At 36.4% G+C, this 27,158-nt stretch overlaps 1 protein-coding gene across 1 annotated transcript in view; it reads left to right on the forward strand.

The window, feature by feature from the left end:
* The first annotated feature begins 342 nt into the window (after positions 1-342).
* The window catches only part of RALYL (RALY RNA binding protein-like), a 106,729-nt gene continuing 79,913 nt past the window's right edge, over positions 343-27,158 (forward strand). Inside the window, exon 1 of the mRNA XM_010006407.1 lies at positions 343-442. Within this exon, the coding sequence (XP_010004709.1) occupies positions 406-442 (37 nt within the window). The 5' untranslated portion in view covers positions 343-405. The remainder of the gene's footprint in view (positions 443-27,158) is intronic.

A 27,158-nucleotide genomic window follows, 5' to 3' on the forward strand; every position in this document is an offset into this window, starting at 1 on the left:
TAAAAAGTAGGTTTTACTAGTTTATGAGGTCATTTAAGCAATTTTGGTCATATCAGGGCTTTTTCAAGGAGTCTTGATGTCAGAGTATTGAATAGCACATTACCCTACTTGTCTGATTACATGATTCCACATGCTTTCCGGATTTTATTAGCTGTTATCAAATACATTTGAAAATAAATGAAAATAAATACATTTCATCTCTGAGCTTTGTAACACAGAAAATAGTTAGAGCCAGTAGCATCTCCCCTGGATTTTAGGAGAATGGTATTACCCTGCCTTTCTCTGAGAGATTGCTGGTTACCTTCTGTCAGTGAGCAACTGTCTCACTGCAAAGCAGAAGCACGATCTCATCTCTTTTGTCTGTGTTCAAGGCAATTACTTCCTAAAAAGTGGAATTTCTTCAGAATGACTATGTACAAGAGCAAACGCAGAAACCAAAGATGTAAGTAAATTGTAAAGTTTTTTTACTGTTCTTACAGAGGAGGGAAAATAAATCTCCAGTTTCATTGAAAACCATGCTTTGCCTTACACTGCTCTGGTTGAATAACAGCAGGAAAGCAGAAACAGTATCCCTTGCCAGTTATCCCACTCTATCTGTGTGATAAGTGCATGAAGCAGCTTTAAAATAAAAATTTAAAAGAAAAAAAAAAAAAAGCTCACTTGTTACTATGGAAACCCTCGATGATTGATTGCTTTATATTATCAACAAAGAAAAGAAATCAAATAGAAGTTCCGTGTTGAACAGCCTCCTTTATACAGGGCTTAAAGACTGGCTAGCTGTAGCCTTTGACTTCACAGGGTTGACATGCTTTCTGGAGTTTTTTATGTGGTTCACCTTAGGGAGACAGTGATGCTATGACTTTCAGGGCAGTTATTAATTTTCCTTCACCACAACTTTCAGAAGAATCAACTGGTTTGCTTAATCCACATAAAGAGAAACTGGGAGGAGGGGGGAGGAAGCATGCATGTCTCAGTTGTGTATTTAAGACACTCCAGCCCTGGACTTTCACTGGCTTCTAAATGCATGAGTTTCCAGCCAAGCACCTGTTTGACTTTTTAAATTGCTGTGGCATCAGCCAGTGAAATTTAAGCACATATCTTGTCTCCTCCAGAACATTATGGAAGGGTGACTCAGGCAAGTAAAAATTAAGTTCTGTGTAATGAAGTATGTGGTACTGTAAGGCAATCTAGCAAGAAACCAAGTTCTAAATGGAAATGACTGAGGCTGAGAAAAAAGATGTTTCTCTGAGAAAAATGTCATGTAAGGACTGTATGCTTTCAGGGAGAGAGCAGGAGGCATGGAGTATCAATTCAAAAGAAGATAGGTTTGGACTGTTTTTGGACAGGAGCATTGTTATTGTTCAGAGTTTATACAGCTGTATCACCAACCTCCGTTTCTGGTCCTAAGAACTTAATCTATACAGATGTCTTTCAGTATTTCATGCCCAAAGCAAATGGCCGTGCTACATATAGAAAGTTTACAGGTAAGATCACTGCTAAAATCTCTGCAGCAGAAATCAATCATCTGCTTCACATTCAAATAAAATAAATTATAGTAAATATTGTTCCCATAGTGGCAGTGAATTAATATTATTTATATACAGGCAAATTATAATTAATCTAGTTCCTTTTAACATACTAATTACTCTCGTTGTTATTATGTAAACCAGGAGGTCTTACTATAGCCAGCTGTATTCTTATGTTCTCTACTGTTCAAGCCTGGTTAAGGTGTACAATAAAATTTGTGACTGGGTAGCTAAATTGCTAGATTTTTGTGTTGTAGGGATGTAGCCACTCATGAAAACTGCACAAGATGTTTTTAAGAATGATTTACGAAGAGAACCTCCCTTCTTCCCCTTCCCCCTCCACCCCTCCTGCCCCCAAGGAAAATCTGTGATTTGCCAAGAGAATGAAAGAAACAAACAAACCACAAACAAAAAAACCACCAAACATTTTTTGTTATGAGGGTGGTTGTTGCAACGTTTTTTCATTTAAAAACTGTCTTTAACTGTAGGATCCCAATCAATAAAATACCTCAATAAAACTATCCCTGCTATATTAGATAGCAATAGTGTATATATGGATGCTTCATTGCTATCTCTTGGATAATTAGTAACTACAAAAGTCTTAACAGACAAAAAACAATTTTGAATATTGCTCCTATCCAGATAATTCCAAAGCTTTCTGAAAGATAGATTTCATCTAAAGAATTACTATTCTGAAATACAAGGGACTATGGTAGCAGCTGTGATAAAACTACAGACAAGTTCTACATTTTCTATCCACTAAATTTAACATGTTCTATTTCAAACCTGAAGGCATTTTTGGTGGCTCTTAATAAACACTAATAAAAGATATTTAGTATATAATTTCCAGGATATGTAGGATAAAACTTCAGTTTTAGATGTCCTTACTACCTTGCAATAAAACACTTGAACCTGTGTCATAAAACAAAGTGAGCTTTGTGGCTTTTTCTTATTCATTGAAGTTTTACTTCTGGAGTTGGTGCACTCTGAACAGTAGTATAAGGATATAATAATATTAGAACATTTTGTGATTAATTTAAAGCATATCAGATTAGAAAGGAGGATAGAAAAAAAATAGAGAAATTATTACTTTCATCTAACATTAAATATAAGGAATCACCATTTCAAAATTCTGTCCCAGATAAAATATAAAACTTGCTAGAGGAGTAGATGAAAAAAAAAAAAAAAAAAAAAGGTCTACTTACCTGTCTGTACAAATGGGATAAAAGTTCCCCATATATTTTTTCAGCTGAAATTCAAAATTAATCTCAATTTTTCAATTTCACTTTGGTTTTGATCCTAGTCAAAGTTGCACTCCTATTAACTAGTGAACATGTTTCATTTATTCCATGCATGATTGTAACTAAAAAAAATTAAAAATAAATGTTACAGTACATTGTGAAACTTGCATCACTAAATAAACAAAATTCAGATTAAAGCTACTTCTCTAAGAGTGTTTGTGTGGATGTAACTACACAGATACACACAGCTTCCATGCACACACGTCTGCACGCCCAGATTTTTAGCATTCTTTATCCTTAATTCAGGATGTTATCTAGCTGATAGACTGGATTTTCGCTTCATTGCATGGACCTAGTGACTGAGTAAGGGAAAACTATCATAACAAATGCAACCATAAATGTGGAAAAGATTGTAAACATGTGGTAAAGGTTTTTTTTAAAATAAAAAGCTTTAATCTTAAACTGAGCTGTTTGGGGGCTGCAGCTGCTGAGAAGGAGTAAGCCTTGCAGTAGGCTGCAGTGCACGTGTGGGTCACAAAGAGGCAGTCACTCACATCTTCTGGAGATGCCATGCCTACAAGCCTCTTCTCATGAAGCAGGTATCAGGCATCCATTTTTCACTGGGATCATGCTTGTTGACTTCACTGCTACAGGAATCAAGACAGGCTACTACACTTGAAGAAAATAACATTGGAAAAATGTACTTACCTATTAACCAAATTTAAGAAATTCACATTATTATTATTATTTATTTATGGTTACTGTGGCTTCGCAACTTAAATCAGGAACACCTTGTGGAGGGCTGTGGATGGAAAGAAAGAAAAGATGATACTGCTTCAGTCTAACACTGTAAACTTGACTTGGAAGAAATGCAAGAGGAGAGAGAAGCAGTAGCAGCCAGCGTGGAAGGCAGCTGTGTTTTGGGCATGTGTGTGGCAAGAACAGGAGGAGGTGGCGGAGCAATGGATGCCTGGAGTGCAGAGGCTGGTGAGGGACTTCCTTGCTACACAGCTGAACTGAGAGTCAGAAAGTTAAGGCAAAGTGGGAAAAAATAAAAGGAAAGTGAGGACTTACTTTCTGCTTTCTTCAGCTTCATTGCTTTGGAGTTTAATGGAATCTTTTATGCACATCAGCAATGACAAGCAAAGCACAATAGCAGTTGAGGAAAAAACAGATAATTTTTCATATTAGAAACCACTAATGAAGTCAACAGTTGTCCTAAGTGCAGCTATAGATCCTGTCCCTTTGCAAGGGATTAATTCCAAGGCATTGATCCTAAACTCATGACAATATGAAGAATCCTGTCAATGTCAAATGACCTTTGAAGTATGCTCCACATGCATTAATGACTTCTGTCATGGCTTGGCTACCAGATCTATGTAAAATATCTGTTTCCATTGCATATTACAGCTTGCTTAGCAGAAATAATAATTGCTATTTTTTATACTGACATGTTCCTAACAGTGATTGGGGGTTTTTTATGTTTCAACCAGATCTTGGGAAGATTCTGCTTCTTTTAAAACCATCTGACATTTTGTTGCATTACAGGGTTGTAATGAGAGGGCAAACATCATACTTTCTTTTATTCTGGCCATTTGTCTCTCATAGGAGACGTCTCACAACTTTACCTGTAATGGTGAAATGGATTGCCCTCAATCCTCAATATTGCTTATGCATTCCTAGGTTTCTCTGCATGCAGAGTACTGTAGCAAGTAGCATGTGCATTTATTGAAGAGTTAAATAAGTGTTAGCAAAATGACAGTAAAATAAATGATTTTTCAACTGTTATGCAGGTAACTGCTGCAATGTGGAATGCATGTGACAGTCACAGAAGGTCATAATACTCTTGGCTTACACTAGTGCAGTGTTTAGAGGTGTGCTGTCCACAGGCATCACCTGTTGTGTGTTTTTCAAGTGTGTTTTTCTTGCTGGAGAAATAAGTTTTTGTACACTGATAAAATCTGATGAGAAAATCTTGGAAATTCCATTGTGAAGTAATATTTTGTTCAATCAGCATTCTTTGATCTATTGCATTACTTACTATATTTTCTTCTATTGGTAGTCCCACTTGCCATCTTTTCATTGTGGATTTACTGTGCTCATATTCTTTGTTCATGTTTACTGCTAGTGTAATAACTTTCAGCCTTAAAAAACAGTTAGCATCTGTTGAGTCTTGTTATATTACAGTTTGATCAGCCCATGATTACTTGCATCTTCTTTTTGCCCCTTAGGGCAATAAAGAACCCCCCGTACTGACGCTGCTGCTGCTCAAAGAAAATAGCAGCCTTTACAGTGTGTGCTAGAAGTTAAAGTGACAGGAAAACCAAATCTCATTGGGGAAAACAAGTGTAGTTGCTGACCCAGATACATATAAGAAAACTCTGCCTCTTTCCTTAAAACATCAGACCCAGATAACTAGGGAATATCTTTTCAGCATGTTATAGAGACAGCTTTCTTCATTTAAAGCCATCCTAGAATAGCCCCAGGATATTCTTATTGCTGCATACTTTTGAGGAAGTAGAGTTCACCACAACTAAGTGTATCAGTAAGAAGGCTGAGCAAGAAGACACTTATGACCTGCAGGAGTACAGATGTCATTGAATATTCACATTGCATGGACAACATCTTTATACAAAAAAAAACCCAAACATTGCTACTCAACAAGTCAGAGGCTTAAGGGGTAAAAATGCTCTTCTCATAGATTTGCAGGGAATTTATTGTGACTAGAAAAGGCTAGCTTCTTTGAAATTATTCATTTCCCAATGTTGCTAACCAGTAAAATCTAAGACGTGTCCCTCAGTGAAGCATGCAGGGTAAATAAGTTAGGATTTTTTCTTTGACAGACTTCTAAAATGGACATGATTGTTCTACTTCTAGGCTGTGCAAGCAACTCAAAAGTACTGAGAGTTAACTGTTTCAAAAAGCATCTTTTGAGAGATTAATAGTCTCACCAGAACTCGTGCACAGTTAACATTATGCTCCCCACTGCTCAGAGTAAGTCTGCCTCAGGAAGAAGAGTAGAGTTTTTGTCCCTGTAGAAAAATTGTTGGGAAGAAATACTAAAAGGGAGGAGAAAAGCTTCATTAATCAAGAAATAACAATCTACTTTGAAAAGGGGAAAGAATGAAATAGCAGAAGTCAGAACACCTGAAATGCAAGTGGGGAACATAAAGAAACCCAGACAGTCCTTTTAGTTTTATGGAGGAGAGATTTAAGGCAGCAAAAAGCCTTAATAATAGCTTTGGCTTCATTTAAAAGGCTATAGTTTTAATGCTGGGAGAGCTTTCCTTATGTTGCATAAGTTGGTAGAATAGTGGATAATATCTGATGATTCAACAAAAAGAATAATTGGAAAGATAGGGAGTTTTCATAAAAATTCATCAGCTATTGTTGATCATTAAAAAATAATTATTAAGAATATGAACACATGCAAATCATGTAATTCAGATTATGTGATTTGAAGTGTATTACGGGAATTAACAAATGAATATACTACACTGTGGAAAGTTTTTATTTGGAAGGTCATTGAAAACTAAGAAGGTATCATTTTTTAAAATAGGGAAGAAGACTGTCTCATGAATGCAGCTTTATTAGGTGGACCTGCACATGAATGCTATGTGAATTTTCACACTCTAAATATTTGTGTGGCCACCATGAAATCTAATTTCTTTCTTCCTTTTCATAAAAATATGGTGTTGTGCATTTTCATATCTTTTCTTTACTTGTGTCTGAATGTATACGCACATTATTATGTTAGCTCATAATGCTTCGTAGAATTCACTTTTCAAAACATTTTATTAGCCAAAAATGCTATTATTAATATTGGAGAACATGTTTAAACTTGAATTTAAAGCCTAATTCTTGTGAATGTTCTGTACTTATCAAAACAAAAGAGATTGAATTACTATATTTTACATGGTCTATACATTCTGGCAGCTCAAATGTGCAACTTGAAGCATGTACAATATCTTCAAATAATTTTAATGTCGGAAGGAGTTGTAGGTATACAAACAGAAATGCAGCTAAATGTGGGGAAAAAAAGAAAAATCATACATATAACTAGCTTAAAATTTTTGCAGAGATTTACATTCCCCTTATGCAACATTCTTCCTGCCAGGAATTTATAACTCAGGAACATGATGAACAAGGGCTCTATGTTGAGAATTTAAAATTAAAGGTAAGTGGCTTATATATATATTTCTTCTTTTTTCCATTGTAACTTATTTTTTACTCATTTAAAGCAGTTTAAAAATGAAGATATTTTGTGCATAGCTAGGCAGTGCATATCACACGTAGCTGATATATGCTATCCATGGCCATCTGCAGAAGTTAGGACATGCATTAGAGAACAGAAGGGAAAAAATGCCCAGTGACAATTTGTCAATCTCTAATGAAAGTCAGTTCTAGCAGTCAGGCTTTTAACAGCATTTTGTGTTTGAATATCCTCTCCAGATATTCTTCCTGTTTTGTTGATTACTTTTAAATGAATCTAATGCTTCAGTCATGCAATACCTAAATCAATGGCAAAATTCACATTGTCAGAAATAGTGTTGAAGCAAGGATATATTGCTTACAAAAAAAAGAAATGACAACTATGTTGGCCTACACACTGGAAAACAGGCATGTAACATGCGCTAGGAGCCCTTCCTTTGAGATTTAACTCAGATTTTAAGGGAACATCTTACAAGGGAATGCCCATTCCTTCTGTTTCTTTGGCTGCTTGGTTGGAGCATCTGTTGAAACTGCCATAAAAGTGTCCAACTTACAACAATTTGCTGTAGTGATTTGTTGAGAAAAATTAATACATCTGCTGGTGCTACACACAAGCTACCACACAGTTATTCAGCATTAATATTTTTGAGCTATTAGAGACTTAGATGTTGGACCATCAGAGTGTAATTTAGTCTCTCAAATAATCTGATTTTTCCATCTCTGACTTGTTAAAAAGTCCAGGATCTACTATGTATATAAACAATCTTCCAGGTTAATATTGTTCATATGTGTAGATATACACACTAACCCATCATTTAAACTCATTTCTGAAGTCATTTTTCCACAGGAGCTAGCTCTGGCAAGCACTTGATGGTCCTGTCCATCTACATACTCATGTTTTCCTCTGTGGAAAGTAGGGTATAGGAATGGACAAAAGTGAGGATGTCAGTGCAGCTCTTCCCAGCAGAGAGCTGGGATATTGGCAAGAAGGCAAGAACATCTTGTGTTCAAAAGCACACCTGGATCTTTTAAGTAAGGCCATGTAAGTATCTTATTGTGGATAGCAAGTTGCATTTATGTAGTTGACAAACAACTTGTTTCATAGTAAAAAAAAAATAAATAACTGAAATAGTAAACTAGAAGATACAATATCTTAGTCAATTCTTCTTGGGAAATTATGTAGTCAGGCCTTAAGAACGTACTTTACAAAATATTGATGCTTTTGAGAGTCATGGGTTCTTGTTGGGCATTATCAGAATCTTCAAAGATCTGTCCCCCTGACCTCTCTGCACTTAACAGAGGTAAAAGAAACTTGGTAAGTCAGTGGTTTATGTCTTTTCTCAGATGAGCATGGAAAAACAGCAGAAAAGCATGTGTTATACATATTTTCATTCTCTTGGTTTGGAAAAGCCACCAGGCAATTCAGTTTAAAATACATTTAATAAAGGAAAAAGAAATGTGTTTTTTTAATAACCGCATATTTGGCTGTGCTTCAAGCAAATGCAAATGAAGCAGTCAATTTATAAACTCTGTCATGAGTGTTTTTTTGGGAATCTATGACCTATTTGGAATTCACTCATAATACTCACTCTCATTCTATAAATTTTCTTAACATAAATTTTTCAGCAACATTAATGAAATTTAACACTTCATATGACAGTGGATGAACGTGGCGCTCTGGGCTCTAGAAAATATGAGATGAGAACAAAATGGTTTATGTCTGTATTGAATTTCAAAGGATTTAATACCACTCTACCAAGGTGAAGATTTTTTAAAATAATATTTAGTGGTTTTTTGGTGGAAACACTAGAGTCAAATGATGCCAGTGATCTTTCTCTCCATTTAATGTTGTCTTGGCAAAGTCCATGTCATATACATTGAAAGATTTCTGCAATTATGAATGAAAGTTCTGGAAATCAGAGAAATTCTTCTGCTGTCCTTACTACCATGTTAAAAATAACACCGGTAATGCTAATAATAAAGCTTATTGGATTGTTCTATAGAGGGAGTAGCAACTGCAGACTATTTAAATAGAATATTTTCCAAGGCTGTGATCTCTGGGCTTGAATCTAAATTCTTACTGATCAAAGGTAAAGGTAGAACAAACTTATTAAAGAGCAGCCTCAGAACTAGAGGAAGCCTCATCCCAAATGCCTCACATTGAATTGCATCATTCATAACTTTTCTATAACTCCAGAGATATAGGGCACATACTTCAAACATGCTTTTATTTTGCACTCTTACTAACAATCTGTTTCTATTTATACTACTTTGACAAAGCAACTGTTTGTCCCTTATTTCTTCAAAACTATTCTGTATAATTAAGTTTTGTTTGATCTTTTATGCATTAATTTGCATTTCTTGTTATATGTCTTAAACTAAGTAAGTTAGGTGTAGGTAAAAGGAAATGGAGCTCAGTTCCATTTTGTACTTTAAGCATTATGCTATTGTGACTAGAAACCTGCATTCTGGAGAAGTAGCATTTCCTCTCTTGACTGTGAAACCAAAGTTGCATCCAGTCTTGGAAAAGGAAACAGCATCCCTGATTTATCCTGGAAGGAGATCACACATTTGCAGTTATATGAATGTCCTCACTGAGAGGTTAGGGCAATCTGCACAGTGTCTTTTTTTTTTCTCTTTAGGTAGCAAAAAAAGTTCACAAAACTGAAACAGGACAAGCTGACTTCATGGAAGATTATAAATCCACATTACTTCTACTGCCTTCCTCTTCAGCTCACAGTTCTGCCTACAAGGACCAGGGATTTTCTATCTGAAGTAAAGCTCAAACAGTTGGAAACTCAGCAGGTTGCAACAAACCCATAAATATTAAAGATAGCTATATCTCCTATAGGTCTTTCATCACTTTTAATTAATTTCCCCAGTGGAATTATTTCAAAGCTACTTCAGTAATTCAGGTGGTATTTACAAGGCCTAAGAAAGTTGTGCTCTGAAGGGATTAATTAATTATGGAGCATAACTTCATCAGTTTTTTCCTGACGTGCAATCAACCTGCTATTTATCATGCCCTTAATTTTATGGCATGTTAGGCTGCTGCATGGTCTTAAATAGTGTGTGTCTAATTAATGCTCCCTGATTTCATCAACACACGAATTATTCCTTCTGGCACCTTTCTTTCACTATGAGCACAACATTTTTAATGTGTGGTGAATAACAAGCATAATTTCTTAGCTTGACACAAAAATCATAGCTTTATTTTGTGATGCATAACTACTGACAAGGCTCTTATATAAAAAATGAGACTGCAGACCCTTGACAAAAGACCAGCCAAGAATATATGCAGGTCACACCTGTTTCATTTCTACAACTGTATAAATTTGATTTGCCACAAAGTTGTTCAATTATTTTGATTGCTGAATCAGTCTACTCAGGAGAGTGCAGAGTATTAAACAAGGACGCTGATAAGCTTGGGATGTGTCTGTGTGAAAGTATAATTAGCTTGATCCATGTTTCAATCAAAATTGAGTGCACATGGCCTTCGCCAGTTATTACTTCTGTTCATGCACAGAAGAAATCTGTTCCTTCAAAAATTTTAATTCTAAACTCCCTTAAGAAATTTAATTTCGGTATTTACCATGATCCTGATAAGTGTTGCTACTAAGTTCTTCACTGAAATAGAACTGTGCATCCTCTGGATTTCAGAACACAAGTCTCTATGACAGATCTTAAAACTGCCAGTCCTTGAATATATATGGTGAAGTCCATGAGTATCACCGAAGCTCATGTGCTAAACCTGTCAGCATTAGCCAAAAAAGCAAAAGACTAATCTGGATGGTAAAGTATGAAATTACTGCAGTTTACTGAGGGAGTACCCTGAAATCTGTATTCAGTCCTCAGTGATAAATTGTTTAGCACCAAAATAGGCTGTTCAACAAACTGGTACCTTAGAGGTTAGATGCAAATGAATTTTCATAATAAATGCTGTATGTTACTAAAAAATTTGGTTCAAGACTTCCAAAAATATGTATGAAATTGTAGATTATATTTTAAAGCAAGACTCATGCTTTATGTTAATATAAAATAAGATCAGAAATACTATTTTTTGTTGTATACGTCTTTAAATAAAGGAAGAGTAAGAGAGAGAGAGAGAGAAAGACATCTCCATGTTTTGTCACTGATTCATTATCAGGTTTGTGTCATTTCTAGTTGTACTGGCTGGTATAAAATCCTGTGAAAATAGTGATCACTCTGTATCAGAAATAAGATGATTGCCAGCTGGGGCTTAAGCAGATATCCCTTTTGTAGCAGATATGTGCTGACAGTATTTCTCATCAAAATCCGTATACACAATCTTTATCGTGGACCATATGGTTCCAGGGCAATGCAATCTTTCATGTTTCAGCAGAGCCACCTATGATAAACACACCCCATGCAGGAGAAAAAATTGTCTATCAGATGTCCAAGCAAATACATTCAGGTGCTCTTTGTCAACAAATATTCTCCCTCTCTGAAGTTCCAGTAAAGTTCTGAGGACAGAAGTTTTTCTGAGGCATGCTGACAGTTTCCATGGGAAGTTTGTTTGAGGTAAAAGAGTCTCCATTTTGAGAGTAAAGTGTTCACCAGTTCACCTTTGTTGACATATTGGTGCTCTTGGTCACCTATGAATTTAATCTGAGATGGTGAAGCAGAGGCAAGGAATTTTCTATGCATCTGTCCTTGGGTTTGGAAGACCATTTGATTCATCTTTTGAGAACCTCATTACAAAATTGGGAAGCATAGATATGTGGAATAGGGAGGAAAAGGATGAGAAAGTAAGACAGATTCACCGTTTCAAAACTCAAATGGGAGAGATGGGATGTGTTCTCAGTTCAAAGGTGGAAGTCAACAGAGGCTCCCTCAGATCACAGCTCTCCTTTTCTCTTGAGCTGTGCCTTTAGTCACTGCCACGTTGATGGTCTCAGAAGCTCCTTCTGGCTTCCTTACTACTACCAGCAGAGATCCAAATTGCTTAGAAATAACACAGTCATTACATTAATCATACAACTTGACACCAGCAAGGGAGTTAAACTATGCAAAAGGTTTTTCTGTCTGTATGATACAATTGTTATTTCTGTGATCAGAGTGCAGACATCCTATTTAGCATAAAACTTGTGTTGAGAGATAAAAGTGCAATATTTTTAATTAATTACCATGCTAGAAATTTGAAATGAGATATGGCTGGTTTTGATTAATAAATTAACTGTGATGTGACTTTCTTCAGGTTGTTTACATTAGAATGGTAGATTGCTGATATATTGCAAATTGTTTGCCATCCTTTTCACTTACAGTGACTTTACAAAATCAAGTTTTCCTGAGGGTAGAATCTATTAATAGAATATTTTCACATGGCTTCAAATTTCTCTCAGCCAACACTCCATACAGTTGATTGATTTTGGCTTTTTCTCAGGATCATAATTTTGTAATTATGATGCATTCTTATTACTTCTTTTTTTTTTCTTGTTTTTAAATTGTATTACAACAAATTCAAGAAAAAATTACAAATATTCACTTTTATGATATATCATAGAATCATACAATCACAGAATGCCCTGTTGAAAGGGACCTCAAGGATCATCTGGTCCAACCTTTCTACATAATGCTATTGTTTATATGAGATGGCTTAACACCCTGTCAAGCTGAGAATTCAAACTGTCCAATGTGAGGGGATCTATCACTTCCCTTGGGAGACATAGTAACGGGACATTGTAATAAGGTTTCCCCAAAGCTGCCTTTTCTCAAGGCTGAACAAACCCAGTTTTCTCAGCCTCTCCTCACATGGCAGGTCCTCCAGTCCTCTGATGATCCCTGTGGCCCTTCTCTGGACTCTCTCCAGCCTGTCCACATCTTTTTTGTAGAGCAGGAACTGAATCGGAATGCAATTCTCCTGGTGTGGTCTGACAATGCATGTGGGATCATAGAATGGTTTGGGTGGGAAAGGGACCTTAGAGATCTTCTAGTTCCAACCCCTGCATGGGGAGTGACACCTCCCACTGGACCAGGTTGCTCAAAGCCACACCATTAAAGTTACAGAAGGCAAAGGCAGGGTATGCCGCCACTGTAAGAGAATAACATGTTCAAGACTATCTAGAATGGGTCTACATGTTTTTAATGTGTAAGCATGAGATTTCTTTCAATGTTTGTCTTTTGTAAACTAAAGCAACTCAAGCTCAAGTCGTAGCAGCAACAGCAAGAACCGTGGCTAAGAGGCTGCATTCTGCCTGCAGTACAATTATAGCTACAGCAAGTTTTGGATTAACCTGACATCCTAATCATTTTCTGTTTTAAAGTTATAGCAATACTTGACAACTTAGACCCATTAAACTTGGTATTTATACTCTGCCATTAATTGTTGTTGTTAATGTGGAGGACTTGAATATGCAAGCAATACGTATTACAGAAGAGAACTCAATAATCAAAGCCATTTATACTTATAATCTTGACAGTCTGTTGGCTCTTTCTTTCCTGGGAGATACAGTTTCTGGCAATATGTACAAAATTGCCTAATACCATAGCTGTGGGGAGTAATTCAGGTATGCAGAGATTAAAAAAAAAATCAACAGGTTAAGATAAAGCAAGTGGTATAAATAAGACAACTGTTTTTAAACTGCTGTTGCTAAGATTAGCTGATCATATTTGCACAAAAAAAAAAAAAAAAAAAAAAAAAGTAAATCCCTTTACCAAGAAGATTTACATCTCTTTCCCACTTTTACAGCACTTTCATCAAGGGCACAGTCTATGAGTTTGCATATGCTATGCTGTCTTTCTTGTTTAGTTTTTCTCCTTCCATTTTCCTTCTCACTCAGCCTCCCATTGTATGGTAAACTGATGAATTATCATTCTTTCAGTCAAGGTTATATCAACATTGCAACCATGTTACAGCTGATCTAAGGTACCTCAAGTGTATCTGGGTATTCTCTGGACTCTGTAGAAGATCAGTTGTATTCTCTTTTACCAAATATTTCCATGAAGAAAAGCTAAAGCCTTTTCCTGTTTCCTTCTCAAAACCTGTTTTAGGTTCTGTGAACTTTCTTATATCTTAAATATTTTAGAAATAATGATTTCCTACAAAACTATTTAGATCACTTATTTATTCCAAAATTTACGTATGTAGCTGGTGCTTTATTGGTGTAGATGAAGGTAAGAGTTCATTTGCATTATCCTATTTTTAGAGAGACAAGTGACATGAGTTTTCTACATAATCTTAACTTCATTTTTCTTTATATTGAACAGGAATCAGAGATGGATATAAATCTGCTACATTCAAAGCTTGTGAAGTATTCACAAAGGCAGGTGCTAAACAGGACAAAAATTAATAAACATGTAAAGATTTTTAAGCAAAATTGTGCAAAAATGTAAAACAGGCCCAGTAAGAATTTAAATGTTATAAATGTTAAGTACAAAGTAAAATATACAATTATTTATGGAACTATTTTGAAATCTTAGCATTCAGCAGTAGAATGTTCAAATTTACAGTAAGTAGCTGTTAATTTACTGTCAGAAAATTACAGGGCAATATAAAATTGGTGACATTTCTCTTATGAGAACATAAGCCAGATTTGGTTTTTGCATGTCAGTGGCTTTGTCTTGCAGGATCCTAAAAGGAGATCAGCTAGCAAATGTGCTAAGTCATAGCACAAGGGGCATCTGTGCAGTCAGAAGGAACATGTCCAGAGCTCAGACTGCACATGATGTTAAGTGTGAATGACAGGAATAGGTGCAGTGTGAAAGTGTGAAAAGCAAAAAAAAAAATAAAAAATTACACTGGTTAAGTACCTCATGTTACTGATCACTAAGCTCAGAACTGCACAATCCACACTTCAACACTTGTTGAAAAATTAAAACAAGCTTTTTGTATCTATGTTTTTGAGGATATTTTTTGTAAGGGACTGTCAAGAAGTGGCAGTTTATCACAGAGTGACGTTATGTTCACTGTTCACAGCTCCTATACTTCAGCAGTTAAATATAGCTCAATAATATACCTATTTATATCTTATTCCTTTGTTCTTGTGGTATTTCTCATCCTGTGTGATTGTTTACTGTTCTTTTCTGTTTGATTTTGTGGGGTTTCTAAAGCATATAGATGATAGGTCACTGAATTTTTCTTCATTCCTGATACACCACTTTCCTCCACTGCTGAGATGGTATAAAGAGGAAATTGTTATAGTGTACAGGTACAATTAGCCTTACTTTGTGATTGAGGATAGTACTCACAAATTGGTTTATTGAAGTTTTTTATAAGACTGCAGATATGCAAAGGACATAGAGGCCATTTTTATGTTTCTTAAGGATGACAGTTTAGATCATGTAAGACAAGCTAAATGTGGACTTTTGAACAAAGTTTATGGGATAATTTTAGTTCTCTTTCTTATCATGTGTATACAGTAGAGTGTATGAGTTTGCACTCTAACATCTCTTGTCTCAGGATGCTTCCATCTTTTCCCACCACCACTACAGCTTTTAGGTCTTGTTACCAATACGGTGGGTGATTTTCCTCTCTCTCAGTATTTAAAGTAAAACTATTCCTAATTCTATGTCAGTTTTACAACCCTACACACAGTCACACTTTAATTGACTACTGTTTCTTTAAGCAGAAATATTAACACAAGAATAAACGCCTCAACTTGATGAAACCATGCAACAGCAAAACTCAGCTAAACTTCAATTTCACAGGTACAAGCATTTTAGATATTGGGAATAAATTAAGAACCAGTTCTCTAACTAATTCTGTTTCTAGTCTAACTAAATGAAATGCTCTACTACCCACATTTCCTGTGCCAAATGAATTTCCCGTTCAGCTTTTACATTATTGCTATCCATGATTTCTCAAATGCACACATACAATTGGGGATTGTTGTTGTTTTCATTGTGCCATTGTGGAAGACTCTGTCCTTTCCTTTGGTCACCTTGCTAACAATTAGAATCTAAGATTACAGATAAAGTAAAAGTATGTTGAGGACAAAATTTAGAGATCAGTGGTGTTAAGATGACTAAGATCACTATCAGCAACAGGCTGTTCATCATTAGAAGGAAAAGAATAAGCCAGTGGTTTCCTACTTTTCCTTTTATAATTTCCTGTTTACAAGCCTATCTATTTATTATCTTGCTTCTAATTTTTTTTTTTCAAAATGGCAGGAATACCCCTAAATGTCATACGTTGAGTCTTATTAAAGACCAGCATTTAACTGCAGTGATCTTTTCTTCAGTACCTTCGCAGCAGACAAAAAAAGGTAAAAAAACCTCTTATTTTGTGCTCTAGTTAAAATGGCAGAGAGCACAAAATGCTGTTTCAATAAATTATGTCTACATGAGAAATTTAAATAAACTGTATTAAAAGAAAGATTCCTTGTTCTTCTTTATTAAACTCCTAATCCAAGTTATCATTTACTTTCCAAATTGTTTACAGATTTTACTTTTTTTTTCTGACATCTGTTTTTGGTTCAATCATAATCTAAAAAAATAATTCAAGTAGCAGAAATAATCCATTTCCTCTCAGTGGAGTTAGAGCTGGAGTTAGTGTGGAGTAAAGAGAATCTGTTCTATGGCTCTGTCTCCCTTGTTGTGAGACAACCTAACTCCAAAAGCACAAAATATACTATTACAGTCAAGTGCTCAGACTTCATTGTGGGAACAAAGCCATATAACACTTTTTACATATCCTGGAGAAATGAAGTGCCACAAGGATCATAAACAGACATTAGAAGCAGCTCCACATGTATCCCTCTCACTCCCAGCATGGAAGACCCTTGGCTAGTTGGCTTTCTTCCCTACCCAGCGGTTATATTATCCAGCACCCACCTGGTAACACAGGCTCACTGCAGATGCATCCCAGAGACAAAAGACACCTTGAATTTTTCACAAACCTGTGTTGACTGTATCTGTGCCATCATATAGTGACAGGAACAGTAAACAATTTTTTTCGTAATATTCAAAGTTTTGCAAATTATTTTTCTAATTTCATATGGAGCCACAAAGGAGATAGTGAAGGGAAAAGTAGTGTTTATTATTTTTTAATTGCTTTTTTAATGGCTTTGCAACTTTTCTTTAAGAGTAATTAGTATAGAGATGCATATACTTTAAAAAAAAATCATGGTTTTTGATTGCTCAGTAGTTGAAGCCATCATGGGAAACAGAAACAGTGGCACTTCTAAAAATACTTTTAGTTTTAATGAGGTTAAAGCCAAGTTGTAAACAGACAACTCTGCTGCTACAAATTACAACAGCTTACCTTTTCTTCTCTTGGCTTTGGATTGTAGCTCAGGTATTGCTATTTCAGAAAAAGAAGCTGCCACTCTTGTTCTGTGAGAAAAACACTGGTTTTACTACTGAACTGTGTCACGGAGTGACAACATCAATAAGTCAATATTTCAGTTAGTATTGAATAAAAACTGTATGACATGGTTTTGTGGACAAACCAACACTTGTCCAGTATGTCATTCCCCACTATGACCAGGCATGGTACTGCTGAATGCAGAGGACACCACGGTGGTGTGTGTAAGCTCAGGGGAATGAGTGGCTGCTCCTGGATGGAGCAGCTGGAGATACGTGTGCCTCAAGTGTTTGCAAGCCAAAATGGGTGTGAGGTATGACAGACAAGTCCTGAGCATATCGAGGAGACACCATTTATTTCAAGGTGGCACATTAAACCTAAAAGCTCATGGCCCAATACAACCTTACTTATGATAATCTTGGATACAGCTATTTCCAGGGCAACCTGTCAAACGTTAATTTTTCTCAATATGGATTGCCTGTAAGCAGGTTTGGCTTTTATGTAGCTCACTATGGGACAAAACCAATTTTTCAGAAGTGATTGGTACACAGCAGTATTTGTTCTTGGGTATAAAAAGGAAATGAAGGGTGTTGACTTTTTCAGGTATGTGTGTAAGAAAAAGGAGGGAAGAAAAAGCTGAATTTTGGAAGTAAATAAAAGATGAGCTCTCAAAATACAGCTGGTTCTACCATCCTATTTTGTTTTACTGGTTAGGTTGTGGGGTTTTTTTAACTGGTGCATAAAGTGACACCCAGATTACCAACTGAAAGCTTTTTTGGCAATGCTACCCACTTGTTAGCAGTGTTATCTCTTCTCCATTGCTTTTTTGACAAAACCGTGGATCTTAGCTTCCTACGTCTATTCACAGTATAGATATTTAACACAGCAAGTTTCTTGTACAGTACATTGCTGGATGAAATAGTTGTCATTGAAATAATTTGTTGGGTAAGTAAGCACAAATATACCTAGTAAACAGTAGAATAAATGTTGCATTATTTTCTAAAGAAACCCTAGCACTTAACTTAGATTAAACCTTAAATTTGGTGCCAAGGACATAGAAATGTATTCTGTATTTGACCTTTGGACAGATTCCTTTCATTGCTGGGATGCCAATGACTGAACTGTAGAAGTGATCATAAGACCTGTGATTCACTTCTCCCCCAATGTTATCGCATATCAGCATAGAATCATAGAGTAGTTTGAGTTGGAAGGGACCTTAAAGATCATGTAGATCCAAGTCCCCTGCATTGACAGGAACACCTCCCACTAGACCAGGTAAGTCAGAGCTCCATCCAGCCTGGTCTTGAACACTTTGAGGGATGGAGCTTCCCTGGGAAACTTGTTCCAGTGTCTCACCACACTAATAAAGAAGAATTTCCTCCTAATGTCTAATCTAAATCTCTCCTCTTCGAGTTTTAACACATTACCCCTTATCCTTTCACTACAAGCCCTTGTAAGAAGTCCCTCTCCAGCTTTCTTGTAGGCCCCCTTCAGGTACTGGAAGGCTACTATAAGATCTTCCCAGAGCCTTCTCTTGTCCAGGCTGAACAGTCCCAACTCTCTCAGCCTGTCTCCATAGGAGAGGTGCTCCAGCCATTTTTGTGGCCCTCCTCTGGACTTGCTTCAGGTGCTCCATATTCTTCTTGTGTTGGAGGCTCAAGGGCATAGATGGGGGCATAGATGTTCATACCTACCTTTTAGTAGAACCAATAAAAGTAAAGCCTATTGAAAACTCCCCTAATAATCTGCAGTGTACATTCTGTAAAACTACAAAATTTTGCTAAATACAGATATTAATTTTAAAATATTAATATTAAAAATATACTGATTCACTGAGGATATTTATACCTCTGACATGGTAGCTTTTTCCAGTGCTTTTTTTTTTTTTTTTTTTTTTTTTTTTTTTGTACACCAATTGCTTTTTATTGTTTTTCTCACAAATTAAAAAGAATTAAATAAAATTGAATTTGGCTAAATATGTGATAGGTAGAACTTTTGCTAGATTAGAAAAACTTGGAACATGGCAATCCGTACATAGGGAGTCTTTTCATATGCAAATGCTCTAACAGTTAGCTCTCTTGACAATGTGCATTCAGGTATTTGGAAATGGAAGATTACATGCATGCACCATAAAACTTCATACTCCTCTGTGAAAATCAAGACCTCATTTTCATCCTTAGAGTCCTAGGGGATGTCTGTGCCATACTAGATAATTTTTGCATCCACACTGCTGCAATACACTGTCACACATGCCAGAAAATTTTTCACAGGCAACCCACAGACTTGTGGATGTGAGCTGCCTGTGAATCAATCAGAGATACAGAGAAAGGCAGAAATAAAGCAGGACATACCCAGTTTATGAACATTATGAGACCTGAGTAGAATATTTATATTCTTATTGTGCTGGTCTAAATTCACTTGTCCCTCTATTCCTCATCCACTATTCAACAGTGTATCCCTCGCTGACTGTCACAAGTCCATATCAGTGACAGTACCAATTCCAGTGCCTGCCTTCACTCCTTGTTCTGCCATGACAGCAACACCATTGCAGTTTTGGTTGGCATCCTAGCAGAAAAAAATATGTGCTGTGCGCCATCCATCACATCCGTCCTTGTCAGCATGTGTCACCAGGGGTAACATATCCTGAAGAACCTGTTGAACTCAAAACTGAGCAACCGCTATCTGGAAGTGAATTTTGTTTTCCTTTGGGGATAGTCATTCGTACTTAGATGTATTAACTGCTTTTCAAAAAATGCAACATATATCAGAGAAAAAAAATGCACAATTCTTAATTTAGAGAGTACAGCCACACTTTAATTATTCTATTAATAACCTGTGGGCATGTTCATGTTGCACATCTTTGAGAGAGGGATTTATAGACCTTCAATATCTGAAAATGATTTAGGGAGCTTTGGTCTCATAAATTCAGTATGTTTGAGCACTGTTTCCATTTAGGATAGATGTCAAATATTAAAAAAATTACTTGAATGTGAGTAAAACAAAGATGTACCTTTCTGGACAGCCTCTATTTCCAGACAAACTTAAATGAATTAACTGTGCTGAAAACATTAATCCACTCCAAATAATGATGCATCCCATAACTTGGGAATATCTTGAAGTGAGCACTGGGATTCTGGTGGGTAACTGGTGCTTGATTTCAGCTGGCATCCATTTTTATGAGTGGAACTTGAGCAGCGTTTTCATCTTCTGGTTCATTATTTTTTTTCCTATTAATCTAAGTCATTAGAACTCATTGAAGTGTGAAAAAAAGTATTTTTGGGGATAATACCAAAATAAAGAAAACAATGTGCACACAAAATGGGTTAATTGTTATTTACCCTGGAGCCATTATGGTAGTGACTCAGTATCATAGAATGACTAAAATGAAGTAATGAACGTATTTACTAAGTTTATTGGTCATCAATTTTATTTGAATGTCTTTGTGGATCACAGTATAAAAGGAAATGAGCCAGGAATAGGAGGTAGCTGCCACTAAGGCAGCAATGCAGTCCCACATGTAGCAAGCTGACTGCACAGTACAGATAATGCAATGCCATGCTCTCAAGCACACAGCCATTCTCTGTATTACACTTTTTCCATAAATACAGCTGCAAACATCACACAACAAGCTGGAATTTCCCACTGTCACTTTTGGAACACCTTCAGTACAGGCTGTGACATCCTGAATCCCTGGGAAGCTTTGCTGCTGCATGTACTTTTTTCTTTGCCCTAAAATAAAGAAGCTCAGTTTGACAGTGACAATGTGAATGAGCAAGAGGCAAATGTAAAAAGCCACAGTGTTTTTCTTTCTTCTGGGAGTTTGCTAGATTCTACTTCAGTAAGTTTAAAAAATAAATAAATTTAAAAAAAAATGCAAACCCAAATATTCTGATTATTATACAGTGTTTGATGGAAGAGCAAAAAGTAACAACACTGACCTAAATCTGACTTTACAACAGACTTCAACGGAAGGTTAAACTAACATGGAGAGCTTTTGAGACTCTCACCCTAAGTTGTGTCCTTTCTTACACAAGCACTACTTTTTCATTCTGGCTTATTTGCTTAGAAAATAGGTAAAATATTTTAAAAGTATGGAATCATAAATTGCTATGAGATTGATAAGTAGTCTCAGGCATCATGGGACTGTAAGGCTGAGGTTACAGTAGAGTGAAGGTCTGTAGTGCTAGCTGTAGACTGGTGGCCCAATGTATATCAGGACAGCATAAATATTTTTAGGGTTTAGTTGTATCTCTGGCTCTATTTTCAAGCAAAGAAATATATCATGATGCTAACAGCAGTGTCTGATAAGGAGCTGAACATCAGGAAGGATAGGAGACAGAGTGCTGAAGGAATGTTTGCTGAATCACATTGATTTATATTCAGAGGGCTCATTCATCCCAGTGTTTTTCTCTGGCCATTTTTGTTTGTTGCAATGCAAGATTTAGGGATCTTCTTTTAGACTTATAACAAATTAAAATAACAATGTGAAGGCTTTAAAAAGTCTGCCTGCATCTTTCCTTGTACTCCCTCATTTTAAGTGACAGGCATGAGATTAGTGGTTTACGCAGCATGTCCAGAAGATTAATGTTTCTAGGTGAATGTAGAGAGCTGTTTCATATGATCAACCACTGGAATTTCTCATTGCACTGGGGAAAAAAAAAAAAAAAAAAAAAAAAAGTTAAAAAAGTGTAAAAAAACTAACAGTTCTAAAAGCTGCAGTTTCTGAGGTTTAAGTTGGGCTTACGGCACGACTCTTCCCTTAGCAATAATAATAGATGACAACTTCAGAAAAGACATTTCTGAGACTAAGGACTATTTTTTTTTTTGCTAGAGTAAAGTAATAGACTCCAGCGTCTGCTTAAACAGCAATAATTTACTTCCAGATTCAGGAATTCAATAATCCTCAGTGTGCCTTTGCAATCTTCTATTTTCAGAAACTGTGTGATGAAGATGAATTGCAGAACCTAACAGAAATTCTTCCAGTTGAAAAGATATGCTTCTATTGCACATATATTTGCACACAATCTTACATGTACAAAAATATAAGGGAAAAGGAAAATGCAGGAACTTTGATTAAGTGTTAGCAACATGGGAGAAAATTTTAATCTTTGGGTCTGGGGTGGAGTGTCTGTTTTAACTTCATGACCAAGTTGCAGAAGACACACTATGGCTTCCAATGAGACTTTGGAAAATAATGATTCTGGACTCCTCAGAGCAATCTGATATAAGCCCCAAAAACATTGAGGAAGAGAATGTCCAATGTGTTTATTTTTCTGTCTAGTTCTTACACCAAATTCAGTAGAGATTGGTTTTCTAAGCCTTTTTACAACTCTTTGTGCTATGTGTGAAGTTGTGGCTTCCTCAAAACATTCACATTCTAAAGAAATAAGTTGAAAATTCTGGGGAAATTCCATCAGAGTAGAGGAATTCTTGTTTTTCTGGTCTCTGAGCCAAAATGACATTTTCTTTATGTATAACAGAGATCTATTGTTTGCATGGGAAAGATAACATAGTCAGAAAATGTTGCTGAGAAGCACAGAAGAACTACTATTTATTAATGTGCATGGTAATTTAACCTTTTTAAAAATTTAACTGAAAAATGTCATGTGGTCTTTTTTGTAGTAGTTTTGATATTCAAAATAGATTTAATGAGCTTCAAAATAATTACTTTATTTCCTAAGATGACTTTTAGGTATCTGTTACTATTATTCTTTTTATTGATTCATGATACATGCAATTAATATCAGTGCACTGAAACCACTTCTGAGAGAACCTCTGAAGTAGTATATAAAGTGTATCAGCATGAAAGACCAAATGTAAATCTACAGAATTAAACAGCAAAAGTCCAATAAATTGCATTAAGAAGGATTATGTTTTCTTTTTAAATAAAAGGTTTCTGATGTGACTCCTCAGATTTTGGTTATTACTTATGGGTAAAATGAACAGTGGTTGAAAAAGAGTTTGAGAGGATGAAGGTGGGAGGGGAATTATTAGGCAAAAAGAGAGCTCACTTCTCAAAGAGAAATATATTTCTTCATTAAAAATATACAACAATATGATATGTTGCTAAGAACAAGAATTTTTTAAACATTTATGTAGTTAGCAGGGATGTTTGAAGTTGTAATGATTTTCAGTTCCAGTTAGTACCAGTTTTGTACTGGTAGTTTGAAGCATAGGAAGAAAGACAAAATATCATGCTTTAGGACTTCAACTAATCCTATACTACTTAGCATTTTAGGAGAAGAATCGTTCTGAGATGATAACAGAATGGAGGGAAAATAATCTTGTTTCTAACTAGTTTGAGTTACTTACATCTCCTTCCAAAACATCTGGGGCAGCTAGAGGCAGAAAACTATACTATATGAAGCATCAGTCTGACGAGGTATTACATTTTCTATATTCTTATGAGCCATTTTTATATTCTCCTTGCAGAAATACCAAAGAGACCTCAATAAAATAACTATGTACATCATTGGCTTTAAAGCTTTGCAGTATTTCTAATTATTATATATTCTGCTTTTGCAATAAGCTTCTCTGCTGTCATAGTTTGGTTGCCAGATTGAATCCACTGGACAATTGCATGCACTGGCAATGAAGGAGAGTTAGTACATGGCTGGAACCTCAGCATTACTAATAGAAAAATATTGGATTCGGCATATAATTTGTTTCTAAATCACCTCCAAGATAATGTTGCAGTGGAATTATCTCCACTTACACTGTCATTTTAATCAACCCTGACCTGTAAATAAAAATCACAGAGTTTAGAGAGTGTCACATGGCATTTTCCTTTATAACACTGCTATATTATTTTATAATATAACAGTGATAAAACAACTGTGTTACAGTTAAAGGAATAGGTCAAGTTTTTACATGAGAACTTGTGCCAACTTTGTGGCTGTCCATCATATATTTCACTACGATCGTTTTAAGAAACAAAACTTTTTGGAACCCTAATATATGATCTATTGTATATAAGGAAGAAATTTTTTACAATAAGGGTGATGGGACACTGTAACAAGTTTCCCAGAGACGTTGTGGAAAAACCATCACTGGAAGTGTTCAAAATCCAGTTGGAAAGGAATTTGCGCACTCTGATCTAGTGGAAGATGTCCTTGTCCATGGCAGGGCGCTTGGACTACCTAGTGTTTAAAGGTCCCTTCCAATCCAAATCATAATATCATTCTATGAGTCTAAAATTTGGGACAATAATTTTCATGAAGTTGGCACTGAAAAAAATAGTGTATATTTGGAGCTTGAAAATAACATACTCTATAGAATCCCTAATCCTGCTAAACCCGGAATATGAAGATCATGGACAGAAAGAGGGTATATTGAAAGAACAATTGAACAGCTAGAAGTAGTTGAGAGTAGTTATTTAGGGCTTGCTGAGGTGAGAAGGTGCCGAGATGAAAGCTGAGATTCCTGTGAAGAGAAGAACAGTGAATAATGGAGGAAGAACTTCAGGACAAAGAATGAGGATAAAATCAGTCATGCTTTGGAGAGGAATAGTAGTAGGAAGTAATGGAAGTACACTTGAGGCTGCAGAGCTCCATTCCTGTCTCCCTTGTCAATCTCCTGTGATCTGTGGATGTAATTTTCCAAGATCTGGTGAAATCCACAGCATGATTTCTCTCAGATTTGTAGTCAGCTTGGATGAAAGCCAAGGATGAAAGCCTGTCAGAATATCCTTAAGGTCAGACCTAGCCTTGAATGTTTTGACAGCAAAGTTCAGGGTATCAAAAATTCACCTACCCCTCAGTGGTGACTGCTGTGCCAACAATCCTCTAAGGGCAGAAGCAGATACAGTAGCCAACTTTTCAGAGAGACACAATTTACCTTCCCACTTTGAGGGTGCCCATCCAAATCCCCTGTCTCACATAATCGCCTGCTGTCTCTGCCCCATGTCCATGGGGTTTCTAGAACTTCCTGCCCAAATCAGGAGAGACCCCAGGGCTTATGCCATGTACAGAAGGAGCTGCGCATTGCAAAGCATTTTTGTGGAAGCCATTCTGCTTTTGCCACCCAGAAAGCCTGGAGAACATTCACTGTTCAAAATTCTGAGGAAATGCACTTCAAATGTTAGAAAATTTTGTCACAATGTCCAAGAAGTATGACTAAAAATGCTGACAAAAGAAAGTTGGTAATTTTTTGGCAAAAAGTTGTTACTCTGATGGTTATTTCAGAAAAAATCCTTTTTTTGTTTGTGTTTTCTTTCATAAAGCTGACTATCTGCAGGAAAAATAATGAAAAAGACAAAGAGATTTGGACAATGGCAGTAGTGAACTCTTTCATACTCTACAGATTTCAATTGTCATGAAAAACTACAGCTTGGAGCATGAGCTAATGTTAGTAGGAGTTAGATAAAAGGCTGTGGGGCAGAAAAAGCAGCCAAGTATTAGAAAAGAGATAAAAAATGTATTTTGAGGAAGAATTGAAAAATACGAAGGCTCATTGCATGTTCCCTAGAATAAATCATATTGAAATCTTGAAGAGTTAAATGAGCTCTTTGATACTGTATACCCACAACACTGTTTAAAGTTGCTGCTTGAGGCTAATTGCAATGCTGCAAAACTCAGACATCTAGTGAACATTATAAGCTTTGTCTGAGTCTCATGGTAACAACCATCATTTGTTACCAAAGAAAAGCTGCAGAGAGTTTGTTGGCTGCTGCCCTGTAATGACTGTGCTTCATCTGAAATAACACAGGTGCTCTATTTTCTTTTTGTAAACAGCATCTTTATTGCGATCAAGAGAAGGCAAAGAAAGAAAGGTGCTCCTTGCACACCTCACTGTCTGAAAAAAAAAAAAGCTGTAACTGGAGGACTACTTTGGTTTTCCATTATTAAAAGCAGCAATGAGAAGGTACAGTGGGAACAGGGATTGGGAACATATGACAGTCTCTGCTTGAATTTTTAATTATTTTTTTTTACCTGGATAAACCTACATTAAAACAGTAGCCTTCTTTTCCCAAAAGGAGCAGAAAGTTCCCCATGTCTGTTGCTTTTTTTAAATCCTAGTAGCAATGTTAAACTTCTGCATATGCAGAATTAGCCAGTCCATGCACTGAGTAAGCACATGGCAGATAGAAATCTTGTCCTCTGTGTGGGAAACAGAGCAATTGAAAATTTGATTAAATTAAAAGGACCTTCTTACAGGAAGACTACACTTGCCTCTATCTATAGTTGGACTCTGGCGAAGTGGTTTCATGGCTGCCATGACACAAATCCAACTAGGTATTTAACACCCAAACTCACACGGTTCTTACAGCAGGTCTGAAGATAAGTGGCTACAGCCATGTAGTCCCAAAGTCACAGAATCACATAATCTTAGGGGTTGGAAGGGACCTCGAAAGATCATCTAGTCCAACGCCCCTGCCAGAGCAGAGTCACCTAGAGCACATCACACAGGAATGTGTCCAGGCAGGTTTTTAATTTCTCCAGCGAAGGAGACTCCACAACCTCTCTGGGCATCCTGTTCCAGTGCTCTGTCACTCTCACAGTAAAAAAGTTTTTTTCTGATATTCACATTGAAACTCCTATGCTCCAGTTTGCATCCATTACCCCTTGTCCTATCACTGGTCATCACTGAAAAAAGCTTAACTCCATCTTCCTGACACTCACCCTTTACATATTTGTAAACATCGATGAGGTCACCCCTCAGTATCCTCCAAGATAAAGAGACCCAGCTCCCTCAGCCTTTCCTCATAAGGGAGATGTTCCACTCTCTTAGTAATCTTTGTGGGTCTGTGCTGGACTCTTTCAGGCAGTTCCCTGTCCTTGAACTGAGGGGCCCAGAACTGGACACAATACTCCAGATGCAGCCTCACCAATGCAGAATAGAGGGAGAGGAGAACCTCTCTTGACTGACTAACCACACCCTTTCTAATGCACCCCAGGATGCCATTGGCCTTCTTAG

This window comes from Chaetura pelagica, unplaced genomic scaffold (genome assembly GCF_000747805.2).
Source record: "Chaetura pelagica isolate M959 unplaced genomic scaffold, ChaPel_1.0 scaffold76, whole genome shotgun sequence".
Classification (NCBI taxonomy): Eukaryota; Metazoa; Chordata; class Aves; order Apodiformes; family Apodidae; genus Chaetura; species Chaetura pelagica.